Below are 22,373 nucleotides of genomic sequence, written 5' to 3'. Positions count from 1 at the left end.
GGTTTAACTATGCTTCAACCATCCTCTACCGCAGATCCGAGCATGCTTGATGATCCCTCTCCTCCCTTCGTAGCTACTGTACCCATACATTCCTCGCCACTATCCACTACATCAACACCACATATAGAACCACCCACCAGTCCCACCTCACATATTCAAACACAATCATCACCTCCTTCCCAAGATGATGTCCCACATGATGATATTCAACCTGACCAAGTTGGTGACCAACCTGATGTCCAACCTGATGTTCCATCTCCAATCTCAAATCTTAACTCCTCTACACAAACTACCACTACTAATACACCTACACCTCCTCCCACTAGACCAATTCGCCAACGCAAGCCCAATGCCAAATACTTCAGTCCTATGTTCGTAAATCATGTAACTGCCCACCCCATTCCTCCTACTATTGAACCAACATGTGTATCACAAGCAATAAAACACAAAGAATGGCGAGACGCAATGTCACAAGAATTCAATGCATTGTTGCATAACCAAACATGGGATCTTGTGCCAAAAACCACCCAAAATGTTCTCGGAAACAAGTGGGTATTTCGGGTTAAACGCAATCCAGACGGTTCAGTTAACAAATTCAAATCTCGTCTCGTTGCCAAGGGGTTTCATCGACGGCCTGGATTGGACTATCATGAAACGTTCAGTCCCGTTATAAAACCTGTCACCATCCGTGTCATCATGAGCATTGCGTTATCCAAAGGTTGGTCACTCCGCCAACTTGACATCAACGATGCATTTCTGAATGGAATTATCACTGAGGATATCTACATGTCCCAACCCACTGGATTCGTGCATCCTCATTACCCGTCATATGTTTGCAAACTCAAAAAGTCATTATATGGTTTGAAGCAAGCACCACAGGCGTGGTACTTGGAATTAAAATCGTTTCTTCTATCGGTTGGGTTCAAGACATCAGTGGCTGATACTTCTCTTTTCATCTATCACACTCAGGATACTACGGTCTATTTCCTTGTATATGTGGACGATATAATACTCACGAGTAACAACTCAGCCTTCATCTCTCGGTTTGTCAAGCAACTACATGATAAATTTGCACTGAAAGATCTAAGCGAGTTGCATCATTTTCTGGGCGTTGAAGTTGTATCACCTCTGATGGCCTCTTTTAATCTCAGTATAAGCACATCCAAGATATTCTTCATAGTCAAAAAATGGATGGTGCCAAACATGTTTCTACTCCCATGAGCACTTATCCTTCACTTGTACCAAATGACTCAAATAATCTCACTGATGCACCATTATTTCGTAAATTAATTGGCCAACTTCAGTACCTAAACATGACCCGCCCTGACATTTCTTTCGCCACGAATAAGCTGTAACAATACATGCACAATCCGTCTCCACTCCACTGGCAAGCCTTAAAATGGTTGTTACGTTATCTAAAAGGTACCATTCACTTTGACCTATTTCTCAAACGTGGTCAGTCGTCTATATTAAGTGTGTTCAGTGATTCAGATTGGGGAGGGACACAGGAAAACGGTCGGTCAACTATTGGATGCACTATCTACCTAGGGGGTAATATTGTCTCCTGGAAATCCGCGCGACAAAAATCTGTCTCCCGATCGTCCACGGAAGCCGAATACAAAGCTATTGCAAATGCTACTTCAGAACTCATTTGGATTCGCAACTTACTCACTGAACTAGGTGTTACACATTCTACACCTCCGGTCCTCTACTGTGATAACACCGGAGCAACCTATCTATGTGCGAATCCGGTTTTCCACAGCCGCATGAAGCACATAGCATTAGACTATCATTTTGTTCGCGAAAAGATTGAGGATGGCTCGCTAAAGGTCCAGCATATCAGTACCAAAGATCAATTAGCTGATACTTTTACAAAGCCACTTTCGAGACTACCATTTGTCAAGTTCCGCTCCAAGATTGGAGTCACTAACGGTACCTCCATCTTGCGGGGGCATATCGGTGCAACAAGTCAACATAGCAACTAACTCTCCTTTATAATAGCTAGTTTAAATGTAATGCTATTTATCAGTTACTTAGGTGGTGTTTGTTTTTCTGACTGAAGACCTTATTATATCTTATGTCTGCGGGCGGGCAGACATTTCTATTTAAGACGGTTTATTTTTTCGAAGACAAAAGACAAAATAAGATCTGCTGATGTCTTCAAGCTTGCAGCTCTAGAATAGTGCTTCCAAAGTTAGAAGACAAATTTGATATACTCTATACGTAACATCTACCTATTTCTCTCCCATTCTTGCACCACCCACCTCCACCTCTAGTGAAGACATCCTTCTGGCCGCACCCCTTCCGATGACGACGTCACCCTCTCCGGCAGCACACCTCCGACTGCAACACTGCCGGTTGCTCTACCTCCAGCCCACTAAATTGGTGTATAATTCTTTTAATATTTTCTTTAATTTGATTTATTTTAAATTGCTTTTGGGTTTGATTTCTTGTTTGGAATAACATTTGTGAGTGTGAATATTGTAAGTATCTCTGTACTAACCATGGATGTGGATATTGTAAGCTTTTTTGTTGTGAGTTTGAGATTTATATTGAGTAATTGATCAAATTGATGAATTTTGTTTGAGTTCGAGACTTTGGTGACCAATTGAAATCTTGGCTGGATTGAAACATTTTAGTCCATTTATTATGTATAAAATAAAATAAAAACAAAATTAGTAAAGAAAGCAAGAACTTTGTGGCTATGGATGCTGATGCGTGTGTATGTATTATTGCCTCAAATGTTGAATTTCAATAATTTTTACTATATTTTATAGTATTAGTTTAATACTCAATTATTTGTTAAAATGTCAAATGACATTAATTTAGTACCGGAATAATTTTTGCAGACAAAAAAACAAACAGTCTTTATTATTCAGCATGCAGATCTTCAGATCACATCTTCTCTACAGACATGGTTCACAGACTTTCTGATAAAACATCTTAAAAAACAAACAGCACCTTAGCTACACAAGCTGTTGTATATATACAATTATGTATGCACTGTAAACGTTGAATTAATATACAATCATTATTCATTCCTTCATAAATATGCCCCTAGATTTGTTCTTTGAAATCAATTACTTGTAACACTAAACACATAACAAGTCCCAAATGCATTCAACTTGAATTGGGAAGGAGTTTCAATGCTTTATCGACAGTGTTGCCGATTAGATTTTGACCATAACTTTGACTTGTAACATAACAAGTCTCAAATGCATTATATTCAACTTAAATGGCAAATTTAAAATATAGACTTCTCTTTATCTTTCTAAAATTTGAATTCAAAACAAACATCATTGATCCATTAAGATATAACAAATCCTATCCGGTTTGGATATAAGGAGTAAAAATTAACTAACAGATTAACTTGTTGCAAAATTTATGTACAATAATTCTATCCGGATATAAACTTGATGTTATCACTTTTTTAGAGGATAAACTTTGTTTATCGAAACCTTTTAATAATGTACGTCCTACTATTAGCATACTTTGAATATTGTTGTTTAACGTACACGTTGCCTTAATATATTCTTTTGAAGATTATTAAAAATAAAAATAGTATTAGGTAATTTTTGGAAAAGTTTTTCCATAAATATTAGAAAGACCAACATTGTTAGTATTGAATAAACAAAAATATAAATAAATATAGATAAATAAAATAAAATTATAAAATTATTGACACTATATATAGGTTGCTTTAGAACTTTACAAGATGAAAAATGGTAGTACTATATAAATAAATATATAAAGATAAAGATAAGATAAAGTAAAGATTATTTTTAATACAACGGAAAATTATAAAAATAAAAATAGAATTACTTATCCGCAAGTTAATCAGTTAAATATGAAAAATTCAGATTAATTAACCAGATCACTAATCTCCACAATTTCCGTTACTCATACTAATCTGTAAACCTTCACACGCACTATAAATACACCCTTTCACCTCACTCATTCAACATCATTCGCAATCAAAAAAATCCCCAAATTTCTTCATTCAATCATTAAATAATCAATCAATTTCAATCAAACAAATGGAGCTCGATTTATCACCAAAACTAGCTAAGCAATTGTACGGAGGTGCTGGTGGATCGTATCATGCATGGTGCCCTAATGATCTTCCGATGCTTAAACAAGGTAACATCGGCGCCGGAAAATTGTTTCTCGAGAAGAACGGTTTAGCTCTCCCGAGGTACTCTGATTCTGCTAAAGTTGCTTACGTTCTTCAAGGTATGGTTATTTATTCGTTTTAATTTTGATTTAGGATATTGAATATTGATATTGATTGATCGAATGATTGTGATCGTTTAATGTGATTGAATTTTTGATTAGCGATTCGATTCTGATTACTGTTCGATTTATTTGTGAAATCTATTTATTTTTGGATCAGTTATTTTGATTTTGATCGATGTTTGATTTTGTTGTGGTTTTATAAATTCGCAGTCACACATAATACATGAATTGCAGATTTATATATATGTATGTATGTATATGTATATGTGCGTATTTGTATATGTATAGACATATGTATTTGCAGATACATACAGATATATGTGTGTACGTATATTATGAATATATAATTTGTTTATGCTGGTTGATAGTATATAATACGGAGTACAGTAATTGTAACTAGTTGTTTTAGTGAATTTTGTAATTGATTTAAAATTGATTGAATACAAAAGAGATCTGAATTTATATTAGAATAATTGCACTACCTTCCATTTAATATGATTCTGTGCTGGCTCATAGTGTCCTCTTTGTGTTTAGCTGATGTAAACAATTGGTTTTCAGTTGACTTATGATGTTTTAAATATCGAGTGTAATTGAAGTCAAATTTTAGGCCTAAAATATGGATCACATGGTTCTTAAGTATAGGGACTACTCAACTGCTATTTATTTTAACCTATTGATAATGATAAGCTAAGTAGCTAACCTTATGAATATCATATAAGCTTAACTCAAATTGATTTGTTATTTATTTTTATTGAGGTTTTGATTTTAAGTAATGCTACTGGCTTCTGTTTATCTTAATGAATTAAGTTAATTTTACTTGATTTCTTGTTCGGGGGAGTATATCATAGTATAAAAAACGTTAAATACTTGTCGATTTTGGATTAATACAGGGAGTGGAGTTGCTGGAATCGTTCTGCCTGAGAAAGAAGAAAAGGTCCTAGCAATCAAAACTGGTGATGCCATTGCTCTCCCATTCGGTGTTGTCACATGGTGGTACAACAAAGATGATACCGAGCTTCAAGTCCTTTTCTTGGGTGACACCAAAACCGCCCACAAACCAGGCTCGTTCACCGACTTCTTCCTAACTGGCTCCAACGGCATCTTCACCGGTTTCTCAACAGAATTCGTATGCCGTGCTTGGGACATAGATGAAGCCACCGCTAAATCACTCGTTGGCAACCAAAAAGACAACGGAATCATTAAAATTGATTCCAGTGTTAAAATGCCTGAACCTAACAAGGACCATAGAAACGGGATGGCGTTGAACTGTTTGGAAGCACCGTTGGACGTTGACATTAAAGGTGGTGGTCGAGTTGTTGTGTTGAACACAAAGAACTTGCCTTTGGTTGGTGAAGTTGGTTTGGGTGCTGATCTGGTTCGGTTAGATGGTAACGCTATGTGCTCGCCTGGGTTCTCGTGTGACTCTGCTCTACAAGTGACGTACATTGTTCGTGGCAGTGGACGTGCGCAGATCGTTGGTGTTGATGGCAAACGTGTTCTTGAAACGACTGTAAAGGCTGGGAACCTTTTCATTGTTCCTAGGTTCTTTGTTGTTTCAAAGATCTCTGATAATGATGGTTTGGAGTGGTTCTCCATCATCACTACTCCAAAGTAAGTCCTTTTTTAAAAGAAATTACCGTTTTTTACTTGTTTTGATTTGATCGAACAGTGGATTAATGTTTAAACTTTGCAGCCCGATATTCACTCATATGGCTGGAAGGACATCTGTATGGAAGGCGTTGTCTCCTGAAGTGTTGCAGGCTTCTTTCAATGTGACCCCTGAAGTGGAGAAGACGTTTCGTTCAAAGAGGATGAACAGTGAGATCTTCTTTGCTCCAACAAAATGATTTCGTTCGTTTTAGACATAATAATGGATTAGTAGTTAATAAGTGTGGATTTTGGATAATTTCTTTTGTTTCATGTAGTTTTGAATCTTTTGGTGGTTTGGTTTCTGCTAATACAACTTCTATGGTTACGGCTTTTAGTTTTTTAATTTTGATTGTTTCCAGTTATATAACTGTCCATGCTCTATCTGCTTATGAAACATTCATATATTTTAACCCTCTGTTTTTAATCCTTGAGAAATTGCAAGGACTAAATTTTTGTTATTTTGAGATGGGTTTTGATAACTAGGCCCTAGGCATTCGGCCCAACTTTGCAAATTTCTGTTGGGTTTTGATGATCAGGCCCCACAAATATTGGGATATCACAAGTTCATCTATCTATATCTATACTTTATACTATGATTATAAACTAAGTGCCTGTTTACTTCCACATTAATGAGTTGTATTGACTGAAAAACTTATTGGGTAAGAAATGAAGGTGTTTATCTATATTTTGTAAATTGTAGGCTTTTGCGCAAAAGTGTATTAAACACACACCCAAAAAAGAATAAGGTTATTCGGAATGGGGAGAGAGAGAGTGAGAGTGAGAAACTGCAACGCGAATGGCACGGCTAGAGATCGAGGAAACTACAATGGGGGACTACAAAATCGATTAATCAGGTTATTCGGAATCCATCTTACATCCTTCATGTTTTTCAACTTTCCGGAGACTTGGGGGGTGGAAGATTTGTGGAAGATTTTCAAACCGTTTGGAGACCTTAGAGATATCTATTTGGTTGGAAAAAGATTGAATAATGGTAAAAGATTCGCTTTTGTTAGGTTTGCAAACGTAAAAGATGAAGATGGGTTGTTGATCATTGGGTCATATCAAGATGGCTGATGTTCCAATTAGGATCTACAGAGCTTCCGAGAGAAAACAACATGAATCGTTAACTACAGACAGGAAGACAAAAGGGCCATATCATCATACAGATAAGGTTAATCCACGGGGTTCTAGTTTTAGGGACAACAGAAGCTACAATGAGGTCACTGATGGAGTGTCAGGAGAATTGAGAGATCTTCTCAAGAAGAAAGAAACTAAGGATTTAAGGGAAAAGCTCTCAAGTAAAAATGAGAACTTGATTGAAACCAACTCCAACATCATTCGCATCAGGGAGGCTGATTGCAACTCGCACCTGTTCAAACGCTCAATTGTTGGAACACTTACAGATTGGAAAATTATCGCACAGTTTGCAGATTTATGCAGGGCAGAAGGGTTAATAAATTGTGACATCAAATATTTGGGTGGTCTTGATTTCTTATTGGTTTTCAATTCAACCTTCGAAGCTAACACTGTCTTAGAAAGTAAAGATCATGCGCTTCATAAATGGTGTTATTCGTGTACACTTCTTGACTCCTTATATGTCTCAACGGGTAGATTGGTATGGGTTGATATTACTGGTGTTCCAGTTAAATGCTGGAATGAGAATGTTTTCAAAATTGTTACTAAAAAATGGGGAAAAATTTTGGAGATGGAGAACTGTAATGTTGATGGTGAAAACCAAAACCTTATTGTCGGTTCCGTCCTACTGCTTACAAAGAATGCAACCATGATTGAAGGTATATCTTTGATCAGTTGTGGTAACAAGATTGTTCGAATCCAGGTTAAAGAAGATTCCAAACGATCTGTTCATATGTTTTTTAATAATCCGGAAGAAAGCTGCCATATTTGTGATAAAGAAGAAGACAGTGATGATGAAGAGTTTATTGATGACACTTTTGATAACGAAAACAATGAAGAAGACAGCAATTTTAATTATGACTCTGAAGATGAATTTCTTTTCGATAATGCAGTCAACTATCCTCATGTTCATGAAGAAAATGGGCATGTTCCTGTTCAAGATAATAATATCCAGGAAGAAAATGTTCAAGATGATGGTTCTCAGGAAAAGATTGATTCTCCGGTGATAAACATTCCGGTTGTCGAAGTAGAAGATGAACATTCCGGTTGTCTGGGTATTGATGACGACATTCTGAGTAACGGCAGCTTTTCATCTCCCAATGCACCTAGTGCCAAACATATTGAAGTGGAAGACAGCACACCTAATTTCACGCCTAATAAAATAATGTCCAAACATATTGAAGTGGAAGACAGCATGCCTAATGTCACGCCTAATAATATAATGTCCAGTGCTCGAGACAACGCCAATAATGATAATGATGAATATAATAATGAAAAGGAAACTCATGTGCACATTACCGTGTTGGGTCAAACCTTGGGCCATAATAAGGCTCCTGTGGAAGATCAACCGGTAAAAGACTTGGGCCAAAACCTGGACTTTTCTTGTGTCAAGTGATGAGGCCCAAGTAGTAGAAAACACTATGACATCGACCCAGAATCATTCCAAGGTCAAGAAAAAGAAAAGATCTTCATCAATACCTATTGATAATTTAGGCGACATCTCAAAAAACAAGAACGCTGCGAATAAATCAAAAAAAGGAGTTGACCGAAAAAGAGACTGCTGCTGGACTGGTATACGTAGTTGGAAAGCATCATCCAGATTGATGAATGCAAAAAACTCAGCGAGGAAGACGGGCCGTGATAATCAGCCTATTCGTTCAATTTGCTCTTCATGTGCAATAAAGGTACCATCTGACAATGCTTCATCAGGTACGGCAAAATGTAATTCCACTGATTATTGTAGTGATTCGTTGGATTCGATGGGTATTAAGGAATATGGGTCCAAGATTGGATTAAAGTAGAAGGTTAAAAAACCTACCCTTTAATTATTTTGGCCTGTCATTTCATTCTGTTCGTTTCAAGTTGTGTCATTATGAAGGCTATATCTTTAAACATTAGAAGTTTTAAAGTCGGGGGAAAGGTTGACGTTGTTGGGTGGGTTAGGCGCTTAATTGTTAAAGAAAAACCTTCCTTTATGGCGTTACAAGAAACAAAGTTACACCTTGTGGACTTGAACTGGATTCAATCTTTATGGGGGTCGGGTAATTGTAATTTCATCCAAAAGGAAATGGTGGGAAAATCGGGTGGCCAATTGCTTATTTGGGATACAATTGAATTTGAAGCGATCGATGTGATTAATGCTGATTTTTTCATGGGCGTTAAAGGGGTTTGGAAAAGTTCGGGTGTTAGTTTTAATATTGTTAACGTGTATGGTCCGCACGATGACAATAATAAAAAGAGTCTGTGGAACTCCCTCCACAACTTAATTGATGCTAGTGATGAAGCTTGGTTGCTCTGTGGTGACTTCAATGAAGTGAGGAATCAAAATGAAAGATTGAATTGTGATTTCATTGATCATAGAGCTAGACTTTTTAATGATTTTATTACAATAAATAGTTTGATCGAAATCCCTCTTGGAGGCCGTAATTTCACTCGGGTTAGTGACGATGGTACTAAATTTAGTAAAATTGATTGTTTTCTTGTTAACCAAAGTTTTGTCAATTTGTGGAAAGATCTCACGGCTATAGCGTTAGATAGGCAACATTCTGATCACTGCCCGATTGTTTTAAAAGACGAAGATAGGAATTTCGGACCTAAACCGTTCAAGATTTTTGATGCTTGGTTAGATGATGAAGAAATTGAGTCGGTTATTCGTGATGCATGGGTTTTACCGGTTGAAAATAATGCTCGTAAAGATTGTGTGTTTCGGAATAAACTCAAAAATGTAAAAAATGCTTTAAGAACGTGGAGTAATGGCAAATACAAAAACTTAGATGTCGAAATCGAAAATCTCAGATCAGTGGCAATGGAATTTGAACTTCAAGCTGAAAATGGGCCTCTTATCAGGCCTGATTTAGATCTATGGAGAGAGACGCGAAAAAAATGGGCTGATAAAGAAAGAACTAAAGGTGATATTGTAACATCCCGCATTTTTCCGTTAAACTATTTTAACGCCCGTCTTTTTCTTTCTAAATAATGCCCTTCGTATCTAGATTCGTATCCTTTGTTATGTAACGTTTTAAATATTCTCGTTATCGAATTTCAATATCTCCCGTACTCCCGTGTAACTTAAAATATTCGATCGGTTAAATCCCGCACCCGCTTTGAAACTCGAGGGACCGGAGTTGCCAAATGGGCAAACTAGTTGACTAGGTCAACTAGTCACCCCATTTTTCATTTCATCATCTCTCTCTCTCTTTCTCTCTACCAAGAACACACACACAAAAACCCATTCCATTCATTCATCATCTAAATTCAATCTTGGAAGCTCACAACAAATCCGACTACATATTCTTGATCCTCTCATCATCCTCTTCGATTTGATACTAACTTCATTGATTTTGGGTAACATTTCTAAAACTCTAGATTTCTTTAAATTCGTGTTCTTGACTTAAAAGTGTGTTCATTAGTGTCTATGGCTCATTGTGATGTCGTGTATGTAATTTGTATGCTCGATTTGTTGTTTTTGGTGTAACTAGTTCATTATGAAAATTGCTTGCTAAATCTTTGATTTTGGATGATCAAATGTTGTTAGATTGTTAAAGTGCATGTTTTAAAAGTGTTACTAGTATCTTTAGCTTCGTTTTGATGTATAGGTTGATTAAGGAAACATCAAACTCATGACTATTGATTTTTGTGAATGTTCGTTAGAGTTGATAGACTTTAAATGAACTTTTGATGATTTGAATGCCATGAAATGTTGTTAGTAAGTGTTTAGTTGTATTACATGTTTCATTACCTTTAAAACGGCATATCATATGTATAAATTGGATTCCCGAAACTTGAATTGCAATTGATGAACTTGAAACCTTGTTTTGGAACGTTTAACGAACTTTCGACGAGATTTTGTTGTCTAAAATGATAAATTTGATTTAGGAAATGTATCTAGTTGTGTTCCTTGTCGAAAGAGCTTTCCGGTGATATAAATTACATGTCTTGATTGTTTGCGGATCATAAACTAGGATTGATTGAAGTTTGGCTCGTGTCTTGTGTTTTCTGCAAACAGGATCTGTAAGTCTTTTGGGACGCCGTCCCAAACACCTAGACGCCGTCCCATCCTTTATACCAGGACGCCGTCCTGGCAATTGGGACGCCGTCCCACTCTTCATATCAGGACGCCGTCCTGGAAATTGGGACGCCGTCCTGATACACTAAAACCGGCTGTTACTTTGGTCATTTGACATAAAAATGTTTGCTATGCTACGGACCTCCGATTAACAGGAAACTTGGCCAACATGCTCATATATGATTATATAACTTAGAAAAATTGTCGGATACCCAACCCGACCCCGTTGACTTTTCTGTTGACTTTGACCCGACCAAGTTGACTTTTAATCAAACTTAACCAAATACTTATACAACCTTTCTAACATGCTTATTTACTTGTATCTTGCATGAAACTTGACAATTTGATTCACATGCTACTTAATCGAGTCGTAACGAGCCATAGGACTAATTGAACAACTTTGACCGATCGTGTTTACCGTTATTTGATACAACCTAATTGTTTAGGTCAAGACTAGCTTTGTCTTCGCACGCGTTTACTTGTTGAAGTACTTTATTAACTCTTGCACACGAGGTGAGATCATAGTCCCACCTTTGCAAATACTTTTATACTTTTAAATCGTGGGCTGAGAAACATATACTTTATATACATTTTTACGGTTTATACTTTCATACTTTGGATACAAATGCGAATACAAGAGCAAAGATACAGACGAGTTAGAACAAAAGTCCTCAATCCAATTATCATTAGTTCCACTTGCAGGGTGTAAGTGTAAGCGAGTGATTATGTTGTGTGGCCATACGGGTTTAACAAACCCTCATTCAGACGGTTCGCTACCGTTAGTGAATGAAATATAATTTCAACAATGTATAGTGTAAGTTCTAACACTAAATTCAAAATTCAGAGGGAAGATTCGGTTAAGCCTTGATAATTGGGTGCTCGTGATACAAATACTATTTTGGGATGTGAACGATTCTGGTTGAACAATTCTTAAAGAACCTTGTGGTTCAATACAATTTACTTACTAAACCTATGATTTCACCAACGTTTTTCGTTGACAGATTTCTATGTTTTTCTCAGGTTTTGCACGATTTGCGATACATGCTTCCGCTCATTATTTGATACTTGCATTGGATGTCGAGTATACATGCATTTCATGGAGCGTCTTTTGACTTTACTTTAAACCGTGTCGTCTAGATTTCAATCGTACTTATAACGTTGTAACTTAACTTTTGGTTGAACAATCCTTGTAAACTTTGAAACAATCTTTATTTTGAAATGAAGGCGACATATTTCGGTCAAACGTTATCTTAAAGACTTATAATCAGGTAATGGGACCCACGTAGCCGACGCCGTCACTTGACGATTTGTCGGGGTCGCTACAGTTGGTATCAGAGCCTTGGTTGTAGGGATTTAGAGTTCATTTGTGTCCACCCCGAGTCATAGGGTACATAGGTGAATCTAGACTACAACCGGCATATAGACTGAAGTAGGAATTACTTGACTATTTGTGCATTTATACTCGAACTCTTCTATCATATCTAACTCGTATTCGATCTTGATCTTACGTTGATAAATTTTGTTGATGCGCCACCTTGACTTTATGAAGTAATGTTAAATGCACATGAGAATCAGGGTAATATAATTTCCGGGATTATATTACGGTGATTCACATGGACGTTCCGACATTATGACATAAAGAATTTGGGGCGAGTCAAGGAAAATTTTCTCTCTATCCTTAATCCATACTCCGGTTAGTATTGTTGAAAATACTAACCAACGATATTCTTGTGTCTTGAAGGAACAATGGCTCCTCGTCGTGTACGCCGCAATGAAACTCCCGAACAAGCTCTCGAACGGATGATAGCTACCGCCGTAGATGCGGCCATGGCCGGTCACTCATCCAACAACAATAATAACAACAACAACAACGACAACAACAACAACAATGGAGCCGGAAACTCAAACGAGGGATGCTCCTATAAAGCTTTCATGGGGTGCAAACCTCACACTTTTGATGGGACCGGGGGACCGGTCGTGCTCACCCGATGGTTTGAGCAAACGGAAGCCGTCTTTAGCATAAGCGGTTGTCGGGACCAAGACAAGGTCAAATACTCCACTCACACTTTCTCCGGAATTGCTCTAACATGGTGGAACACCTATGTTCAATCGGTGGGTACCGATGAAGCTCATGCCCTCTCTTGGGCCGATCTAAAGGAAAAGATGATTGTTGAATATTTTTCGCGCGAAGAAACCCGAAAGCTTGAGGAAGAACTAAGAGCTTTGAAAGCGGTCGGAAACGATCTTAAGGCTTATAATCAACGCTTCGCCGAACTATCCTTGATGTGTCCTAATCTTGTTAACCCCGAATCTCAAAGGATTGAGCTCTACATGCTCGGTCTTCCAAAAAGCATCAAACAAGGGGTGATGTCATCCAAACCCACTACTCATCAAGCCGCTATGAACATGGCTCGCCAACTAATTGAAACGGTTGACGAAATCGTAGTTCCGGCACCTAAGGCCGAGGATAAATCGGGCGGCAACAAAAGAAAGTGGGAACCCTCTCAATCAAGCAACAACAACTTTGCTAAGAAGCCTTACACCTCCGACGGCAGGAGGGGTTATACCGGACACCTACCGTATTGTAACGAGTGCTACAAACATCATTTAGGCGAATGTGGCAAACCATTTTGCTTGAAGTGTCAAAGAAGTGGCCATGTAGCCCACGATTGTAGGAATACCGCTCCCGTCGCCCAAAAGGAGCACAATGCACCCAAGACGGGTGTTTGTTTTGAATGTGGCCAACCGGGACATTTTAGGAGTGCGTGCCCAAATAAGAAAATCAACCCCAACGCACGCCGTTGAACTTTCAACATCAACGCCTAGGATGCCCGAGACGACGATGGACTAGTCACGGGTATGTTTGTTCTCGAAATTCTCACGTTTCATGTTTATTCGATTCGGTTACCGTTAGACATTTTATAAACAAGTCTTTGACTCGTGCTCTTTACATTCCACTTTTTCCCTAGATACTACTTAGACGATTTAAGTGACCAACGAGAAATTATTGTGTGCCTATAAATTTTATTGGAGGATATACGTTAAGACTTTTGACTTGACACCTATAGAACTAGAGAGCTCGAAAAAAAAAAAAAAAAAAAAAAAAAAAAAAATGTTTCCCCATCATCTTGTATAGATTATCGTGAACTGAGTAATTTTCGGTTGGAAACCGATACCCTCTCCCTCGCATCCATGACCTCATGACTTCTTGCATGAATCCCGTGTGTATACCAAAACGACCTCCGTTCCAGTTATCATCAATTGGGGGTTAATGGAGACGATGTCTCCTGAGTCTTTTCCGAACTCGCAACGTTAGTTGTAAATCCCTCTTAGTACCATTCGATTTATCCAAGGCTCGTCCGTATTCATGAACCTCCTAAACCACGTATGCAACTTATCTAGACAAATCTGTTATCACATTTATAGATGACATCTTAACTTATTTAAGTAAAGAAGGAAAACGAACAACATCACTATCTTACGCTCGAACTTTTGAGAAAAGAGCAACTTTATACCAAATTCTCCGAGTGAGAATTTCTGTTGAACGAAGTTCAATTTTCTAGACCATAATGTTAATGGTCAAGGCATTTCAATCAATCTCGAGATCAAGCCACATGTAATCAGGAAACTCTCCCCACTCAGACTTGTATTCGTAAAATCTTAGACCTCGTCTGTTATTACCAAAGACTCATTTCTGACTTTTCTCGTGTTACACGACTTTTAAACTTGTTAACTCACTAAGGAAAAACCATAAACCTCTACGTGCCCGAATCATGAGCGTGATTCTTCACACCAACATTTCTAGTTAAATTCGTTATTTTGCACGAAGAAGTCGAATACTAAATTGTGGATCCGATCAATTTTCTCGTCATCACGTACCACACTACATACCTCTGATATTTCACCATTACCGTCTGATATTACTGGAATTTAAGATAACACACAATCCAACGATACTTCACTCTTCTTTGACTTAACGCCCTTGTGTTTCTGATAATCGGTCAACTATTATTCAACCCCGAACTATACAACTACGTGTACTACCTCGTTTCTCTTTCAGACTTCAACTTTTGACAACTAGAGGCACGTTATGGCAACCTCGAGATGCAAGCTCATCCTATTCTAAGTCCTCATTTCACTCCTATCTTTATCGCTCGCATTTTCGTTTAAAGAAACTCCTTGAACATTTCTCCGTGGATAGAGAAATTCCTCATATTACATTAGTATTCGCCATGAGGGTGAATAGTCCTAATGAACATTTTTCGAACCCTAACTAACTTGTTCAAACGTATCTTAAGAGATTCTATTCCAACACGGTGTATCTTCGTCATTTATCCTGTATCGAAATACTCGTTTCACTTCTAGCGTTACAAGAGACCTTGGGAACCCGCTTAGACACATGTACCGTGTATCTCCCACAAACAGACGAACCGAACAAACGAACGATTTACGTCTTCGAAAGGCATGTTTCAAACTTGCATGGTCGCTTTTAGTTGATCCCTCATACTACGATAGATACCGTTCTTGTACTAACGCCGCACTTCCGAAACCCTATATGACCGCAAATGTCATACCCCTATTCGTTGGACCAACGCATGTGGCAAGCAAACACCGAAATCTGAACTACATCAGGAAACAACAATTGAGATCGTTCAAGTCCGAGAAGGGCTCGAGACGACCCGTAGTCGCCCAAAAGAGTTATACCAAACTTAGATGAAAACCTCACAAAATCCCTGTAACAGTGTAATATTGAGAACCCGCACCTTGGAAAGGTGTAATCCGTTTCGGGAATCAGGGAAAGTTAAACTCGCGACACGTTAACCCTTTTGAAACCTTGGGGCGTATTTGGAACTTCTGACTCAATTAAGTTTCCGCTTACCCTGTGTACCATGTAACAAACTTAGAAACGTGTCCTGTGGAACAGGAACGTGCAATCCTACTAGATACATCAACTACCGATGACAAACTTCTCTTCATAGGAAAACCAGTTGAAACCAGGTATCGTAAAAACCGAACCTTAATACAACGTAACACCCCGACTATCCGGATTCATGGAATGTCCAAGAAAGTACCTTCACTCATTCGTAGAGTTACTACTCTAAGTCTCGAGTAAGAGATAGCGACTACTACTTCCAACTAAATTTCGGGACGAAATTTCTTTTGAGGTGTGGATAATGTAACATCCCGCATTTTTCCGTTAAACTATTTTAACGCCCGTCTTTTTCTTTCTAAATAATGCCCTTCGTATCTAGATTCGTATCCTTTGTTATGTAACGTTTTAAATATTCTCGTTATCGAATTTCAATATCTCCCGTACTCCCGTGTAACTTAAAATATTCGATCGGTTAAATCCCGCACCCGCTTTGAAACTCGAGGGACCGGAGTTGCCAAATGGGCAAACTAGTTGACTAGGTCAACTAGTCACCCCATTTTTCATTTCATCATCTCTCTCTCTCTTTCTCTCTACCAAGAACACACACACAAAAACCCATTCCATTCATTCATCATCTAAATTCAATCTTGGAAGCTCACAACAAATCCGACTACATATTCTTGATCCTCTCATCATCCTCTTCGATTTGATACTAACTTCATTGATTTTGGGTAACATTTCTAAAACTCTAGATTTCTTTAAATTCGTGTTCTTGACTTAAAAGTGTGTTCATTAGTGTCTATGGCTCATTGTGATGTCGTGTATGTAATTTGTATGCTCGATTTGTTGTTTTTGGTGTAACTAGTTCATTATGAAAATTGCTTGCTAAATCTTTGATTTTGGATGATCAAATGTTGTTAGATTGTTAAAGTGCATGTTTTAAAAGTGTTACTAGTATCTTTAGCTTCGTTTTGATGTATAGGTTGATTAAGGAAACATCAAACTCATGACTATTGATTTTTGTGAATGTTCGTTAGAGTTGATAGACTTTAAATGAACTTTTGATGATTTGAATGCCATGAAATGTTGTTAGTAAGTGTTTAGTTGTATTACATGTTTCATTACCTTTAAAACGGCATATCATATGTATAAATTGGATTCCCGAAACTTGAATTGCAATTGATGAACTTGAAACCTTGTTTTGGAACGTTTAACGAACTTTCGACGAGATTTTGTTGTCTAAAATGATAAATTTGATTTAGGAAATGTATCTAGTTGTGTTCCTTGTCGAAAGAGCTTTCCGGTGATATAAATTACATGTCTTGATTGTTTGCGGATCATAAACTAGGATTGATTGAAGTTTGGCTCGTGTCTTGTGTTTTCTGCAAACAGGATCTGTAAGTCTTTTGGGACGCCGTCCCAAACACCTAGACGCCGTCCCATCCTTTATACCAGGACGCCGTCCTGGCAATTGGGACGCCGTCCCACTCTTCATATCAGGACGCCGTCCTGGAAATTGGGACGCCGTCCTGATACACTAAAACCGGCTGTTACTTTGGTCATTTGACATAAAAATGTTTGCTATGCTACGGACCTCCGATTAACAGGAAACTTGGCCAACATGCTCATATATGATTATATAACTTAGAAAAATTGTCGGATACCCAACCCGACCCCGTTGACTTTTCTGTTGACTTTGACCCGACCAAGTTGACTTTTAATCAAACTTAACCAAATACTTATACAACCTTTCTAACATGCTTATTTACTTGTATCTTGCATGAAACTTGACAATTTGATTCACATGCTACTTAATCGAGTCGTAACGAGCCATAGGACTAATTGAACAACTTTGACCGATCGTGTTTACCGTTATTTGATACAACCTAATTGTTTAGGTCAAGACTAGCTTTGTCTTCGCACGCGTTTACTTGTTGAAGTACTTTATTAACTCTTGCACACGAGGTGAGATCATAGTCCCACCTTTGCAAATACTTTTATACTTTTAAATCGTGGGCTGAGAAACATATACTTTATATACATTTTTACGGTTTATACTTTCATACTTTGGATACAAATGCGAATACAAGAGCAAAGATACAGACGAGTTAGAACAAAAGTCCTCAATCCAATTATCATTAGTTCCACTTGCAGGGTGTAAGTGTAAGCGAGTGATTATGTTGTGTGGCCATACGGGTTTAACAAACCCTCATTCAGACGGTTCGCTACCGTTAGTGAATGAAATATAATTTCAACAATGTATAGTGTAAGTTCTAACACTAAATTCAAAATTCAGAGGGAAGATTCGGTTAAGCCTTGATAATTGGGTGCTCGTGATACAAATACTATTTTGGGATGTGAACGATTCTGGTTGAACAATTCTTAAAGAACCTTGTGGTTCAATACAATTTACTTACTAAACCTATGATTTCACCAACGTTTTTCGTTGACAGATTTCTATGTTTTTCTCAGGTTTTGCACGATTTGCGATACATGCTTCCGCTCATTATTTGATACTTGCATTGGATGTCGAGTATACATGCATTTCATGGAGCGTCTTTTGACTTTACTTTAAACCGTGTCGCCTAGATTTCAATCGTACTTATAACGTTGTAACTTAACTTTTGGTTGAACAATCCTTGTAAACTTTGAAACAATCTTTATTTTGAAATGAAGGCGACATATTTCGGTCAAACGTTATCTTAAAGACTTATAATCAGGTAATGGGACCCACGTAGCCGACGCCGTCACTTGACGATTTGTCGGGGTCGCTACAGATATGCTAAAACAAAAAGCCCGGGTTCGTTGGATAGTTGAAAGGGACGAAAATACCAAATGTTTTCACTCGGTAATAAAAAGAAACAACAATAAGAGTAATATTCGTGGATTGACAATAAATGGTGTTTGGAATGACTCTCCTAAGGATATTAAAATAGAGGCTCACAAACATTTTAGCCAAGTTTTTAAAGAATCAGATTGTGAAAGACCAAGTCTTGAAAATTTATCTTATCCATCGATCTCAACTGACGAAGCAAAGGCTCTAGAAGTACGTTTTGATGAAAAAGAAATACACGATGCTATTCTTGATTGTGGAAGTAATAAGGCCCCGGGACCCGATGGTTTTAACTTGAGATTTTTTAAGAAATATTGGGAAATTATCAAAGTTGAGTTAATTGAGGCAATTATGTGGTTTTGGGATAAGTCAGAATTCTCAAGGGGATGTAATGCGTCTTTTGTCTCTTTAATTCCAAAGAAAGTTGATACATTAGGGCTTGGCGACTATCGACCCATTAGTCTTATAGGTAGTTACTACAAAATCATCTCAAAGATCCTTTCTAACCGACTTAGGAAGACTATCCCATCTTTGATTGGTCCGGAACAAAGTGCGTTTTGTAAAAGATAGATACATTCTTGATGGGGCTTTAGTTGTTAACGAAAGCATTGGTTTTTTTAAAATCATCCAAACAGAAAGGTGTTATCTTTAAAATCGATTTTGAAAAGGTGTTTGATTGTCTTAATTGGAATTTTCTTTTGGAAGTAATGAAAAGTATGGGTTTCGGTGTTAAATGGAGGAAGTGGATCTATGCATGTTTGAGTTCGGCCTCCATCTCTATTCTCATCAATGGGTCGCCGACAAATGAAATTAATGTAAGCCGGGGTGTTCGACAAGGGGATCCACTATCTCCTTTTTTGTTCATTCTAGCCACCGAAGGGTTAAACATTTTAATCAAAGCGGCTATTGATTCAGGTTTATTTAAAGGTGTAGAAATTGGGAGGAATAAAGTATTGTTATCGCATCTTCAATATGCCGATGACACTATTTTCCTTGGGAAATGGTCTAGAGCAAATGTATATAGTATCCGGAACCTTCTTAAATGTTTTGAATTGGCCTCGGGTCTAAAAGTTAATTTCCAAAAAAGTTGTCTTTATGGTATTGGTGTAGACTTTGATGAAGTAAGTCATGTGGCTAATCGTATTGGTTGTCAAGTTGGAAAGTTTCCTTTTACTTATCTTGGTTTAACAATTGGCTCGAGAATGAATAAATCAAGTGATTGGATCCCGGTAATTGACAAGTTTAAAAAAAGATTATCAAGTTGGAAAATGCGATCGATGTCATTTGGAGGAAGAATGGTCCTTATTAACTCGGTTTTATCTAGTCTCCCATTGTATTATTTTTCACTCGTCCGTGCTCCGCAATGCGTGTTAAAAGTTCTTGAGAGGTTATGTCGTTCTTTCTTTTGGGGCGGGTCGGAATCGGTTTCAAAAATTTCTTGGGTAAAATGGGAACATGTCACTACTTCTTTTGAAAATGGGGGGCTAAATATGGGGAATTTAAATAACAAAAATCTTGCTCTTTTGGGGAAGTGGTGGTGGAGGTTTAAAACCGAAGCCGATTCACTTTGGGCAAAAATAATTCGTAGTATTTATGGTTCTGACGGTGGCTTGGAGTTAGAGCCCGATTCACTTCGGGTTTCTTTTTCGGGCACTTGGTATAACATTATTGTCGCAGGAAAAGCAATTGAAGATCTTGGCCTTAGTTTCAGAAGTTCTTTCGTCAAAAAAATTGGAAACGGAAACTCAACATCATTTTGGGGTGACTTATGGATCGGGAATGTAAAACTCAGCTCCAGATTCGCAAGGCTATATCATCTCGAGAAGAATAAGGCGGCTACAGTTAGTTCTCGTATTCAAATCACAGATGCAGGGCCTGTTTTCGTTTGGGATTGGGCTCGTAGGCCCACTGGCAGGAGTGAGACTGAGCTGGCGAATTTAATTAATCTTATTTCGGCCAACAATTTTCATCAGGGGGAACGTGACTCTTGGCAATGGACACTTGCCTCGTCTGGATTGTTCACGGTCAAGAACCTCACAAATCTCATCAATGATCATTCTCAAGAAAATCACATTGGGAGCATGGAAACGTTACGTAATAACCTTGTTCCTAGAAAGTTGGAAATCTTTGTTTGGCGTGCTCTCAAAAGGCGTTTACCAGTGAGGTGTGAACTTGATAAAAGAGGCATCGACTTACATACCGTGCGTTGTCCTCTATGCGATGATGACTTAGAATCCGTTGATCACTCTCTAATTTTTTGTAAACACTCAATGGATCTCTGGAATCGTGTATACGGATGGTGGAAGTTGGGACAACTTTCAAACCTTAGTATGGGGGAAATTCTTCGTGGCAACCTTTCGAGTATGGCTTCAGAGTTTGGCAAAAAAATTTGGCAAGCAATAGAATGGGTTTGTGCATATTTCATTTGGAAAAATCGGAACAACATGGTCTTTCGCGGTAAAAGTTGGACTGCTCCGGTGGCTTTAAATGAAATTCAAATTAAATCCTTCGAATGGATTTTGAGAAGATCAAAAAGAAAAAATTTCGACTGGTTGACTTGGTTAAATAATCCTAGTGTATATCTTAGTATGTCTTAATTTCGTGTAATGGCTTCTTTGCAATCTTTGCAAATTAGCTCTCGTGTTTTTGTTTTCTGAGTTGGGCTTTTCATATGTTGGTCCTTCTCATGCTTGTTCATTTCGTCCGGTTTTTATTATATTATATTTCATCTTGCTTTTCAAAATTTTTTTTAATGAAATGTCTCTCTAGACGGAAAAACCACACTAGTCCCCACTATTTTACCATATTATCCCATCTTTCTTTCTCTGGAATTTTAGTTGTTCCAATGTAATCAAACCATTACACCGTTGAGTTTTCTGACTAAAAGTTTTTTTTCTTTTTCTTTTTTTTCTTTTCGAAAAGCAATTATATTAAAACACGAAAGGGCCATAAGGGAGGCCCAACCCATACACGTAGGGGACAAGCCCATTACAATCACGAAGGGACAAGCCCAAAACACGAGAAGGAGACGAGCCCATTAATGTTGGTTTCAAGATAACAACATGAGTATTGTAGAGGGGTAAGTACAATTCTTTTCGTTTAAACAGATAATTAAACAGTTAAGTATATTTAAACTATTAATTAAATAAGAGTCATGGTTAATTTTCAACGTTATTCTTCTATTGATATGAATATCCAAGAGTTACAACTATTCAATGGCGGAACAAATAGTTGGTTATTACACCTAAAATAGCTAGAGATGATATCTTAAACTTTTACAAAGTTTGGACTCTATTTTATTAAACCCACACCAGTAAATACTACAATAGTGGAGATATCTATTTATAGGAGTCCTATTAACCAGGTAATAGATCTATTATCTATTGGTACAAAGCATGTCTGTAATTGTGTGGACAACATCATCAAAGAGCGTGCTCTCTTTCTTTCCTCTTTGGTGGCTATTTGCAGGAACACTCCAAATTGATTTAGCTATTTGAATTAACAAATAGAATGTTAGGTTCCCTAGGCGTTGACAAAGTAAGAACCCATGTCTGCACATGGGTTAAACTTCTGCATTTCCA

At 37.7% G+C, this 22,373-nt stretch overlaps 2 protein-coding genes across 2 annotated transcripts; both read left to right on the top strand.

Moving 5' to 3' along the window:
* The first annotated feature begins 3,953 nt into the window (after positions 1-3,953).
* Positions 3,954-6,083, top strand: LOC139841205 (glutelin type-D 1-like). The gene is made up of 3 exons (XM_071831433.1): positions 3,954-4,233; positions 5,127-5,847; positions 5,930-6,083. Exons 1-3 carry the CDS (start codon positions 4,038-4,040, stop codon positions 6,081-6,083), a joined length of 1,071 nt encoding a protein of 356 aa, XP_071687534.1. The 5' UTR covers positions 3,954-4,037.
* A 2,810-nt stretch (positions 6,084-8,893) lies between these two features.
* Positions 8,894-10,691, top strand: LOC139841204 (uncharacterized). Its single transcript, XM_071831432.1, has 2 exons — positions 8,894-9,929; positions 10,672-10,691. Exons 1-2 carry the CDS (start codon positions 8,894-8,896, stop codon positions 10,689-10,691), a joined length of 1,056 nt encoding a protein of 351 aa, XP_071687533.1.
* The last annotated feature ends 11,682 nt before the right edge of the window (positions 10,692-22,373 follow it).

Source organism: Rutidosis leptorrhynchoides, chromosome 4, assembly GCF_046630445.1.
Source record: "Rutidosis leptorrhynchoides isolate AG116_Rl617_1_P2 chromosome 4, CSIRO_AGI_Rlap_v1, whole genome shotgun sequence".
Classification (NCBI taxonomy): domain Eukaryota; kingdom Viridiplantae; phylum Streptophyta; class Magnoliopsida; order Asterales; family Asteraceae; genus Rutidosis; species Rutidosis leptorrhynchoides.
The sequence above is the reverse complement of the archived record's forward strand: the minus strand, read 5'-3'. Positions and strand labels throughout refer to the sequence as shown.

Bases quoted from the DNA above. Each gene is read 5' to 3' on its own strand.
- LOC139841205 (XM_071831433.1), top strand. From the start codon at position 4,038: ATGGAGCTCGATTTATCACCAAAACTAGCTAAGCAATTGTACGGAGGT. The intron at 4,234-5,126 runs GTATGGTTATTT...GGATTAATACAG, and splicing joins AGTTGCTTACGTTCTTCAAG to GGAGTGGAGTTGCTGGAATC. The intron at 5,848-5,929 runs GTAAGTCCTTTT...TAAACTTTGCAG, and splicing joins TCCATCATCACTACTCCAAA to CCCGATATTCACTCATATGG.
- LOC139841204 (XM_071831432.1), top strand. From the start codon at position 8,894: ATGAAGGCTATATCTTTAAACATTAGAAGTTTTAAAGTCGGGGGAAAG. The intron at 9,930-10,671 runs GTGATATTGTAA...AATGTTCGTTAG, and splicing joins TGATAAAGAAAGAACTAAAG to AGTTGATAGACTTTAAATGA.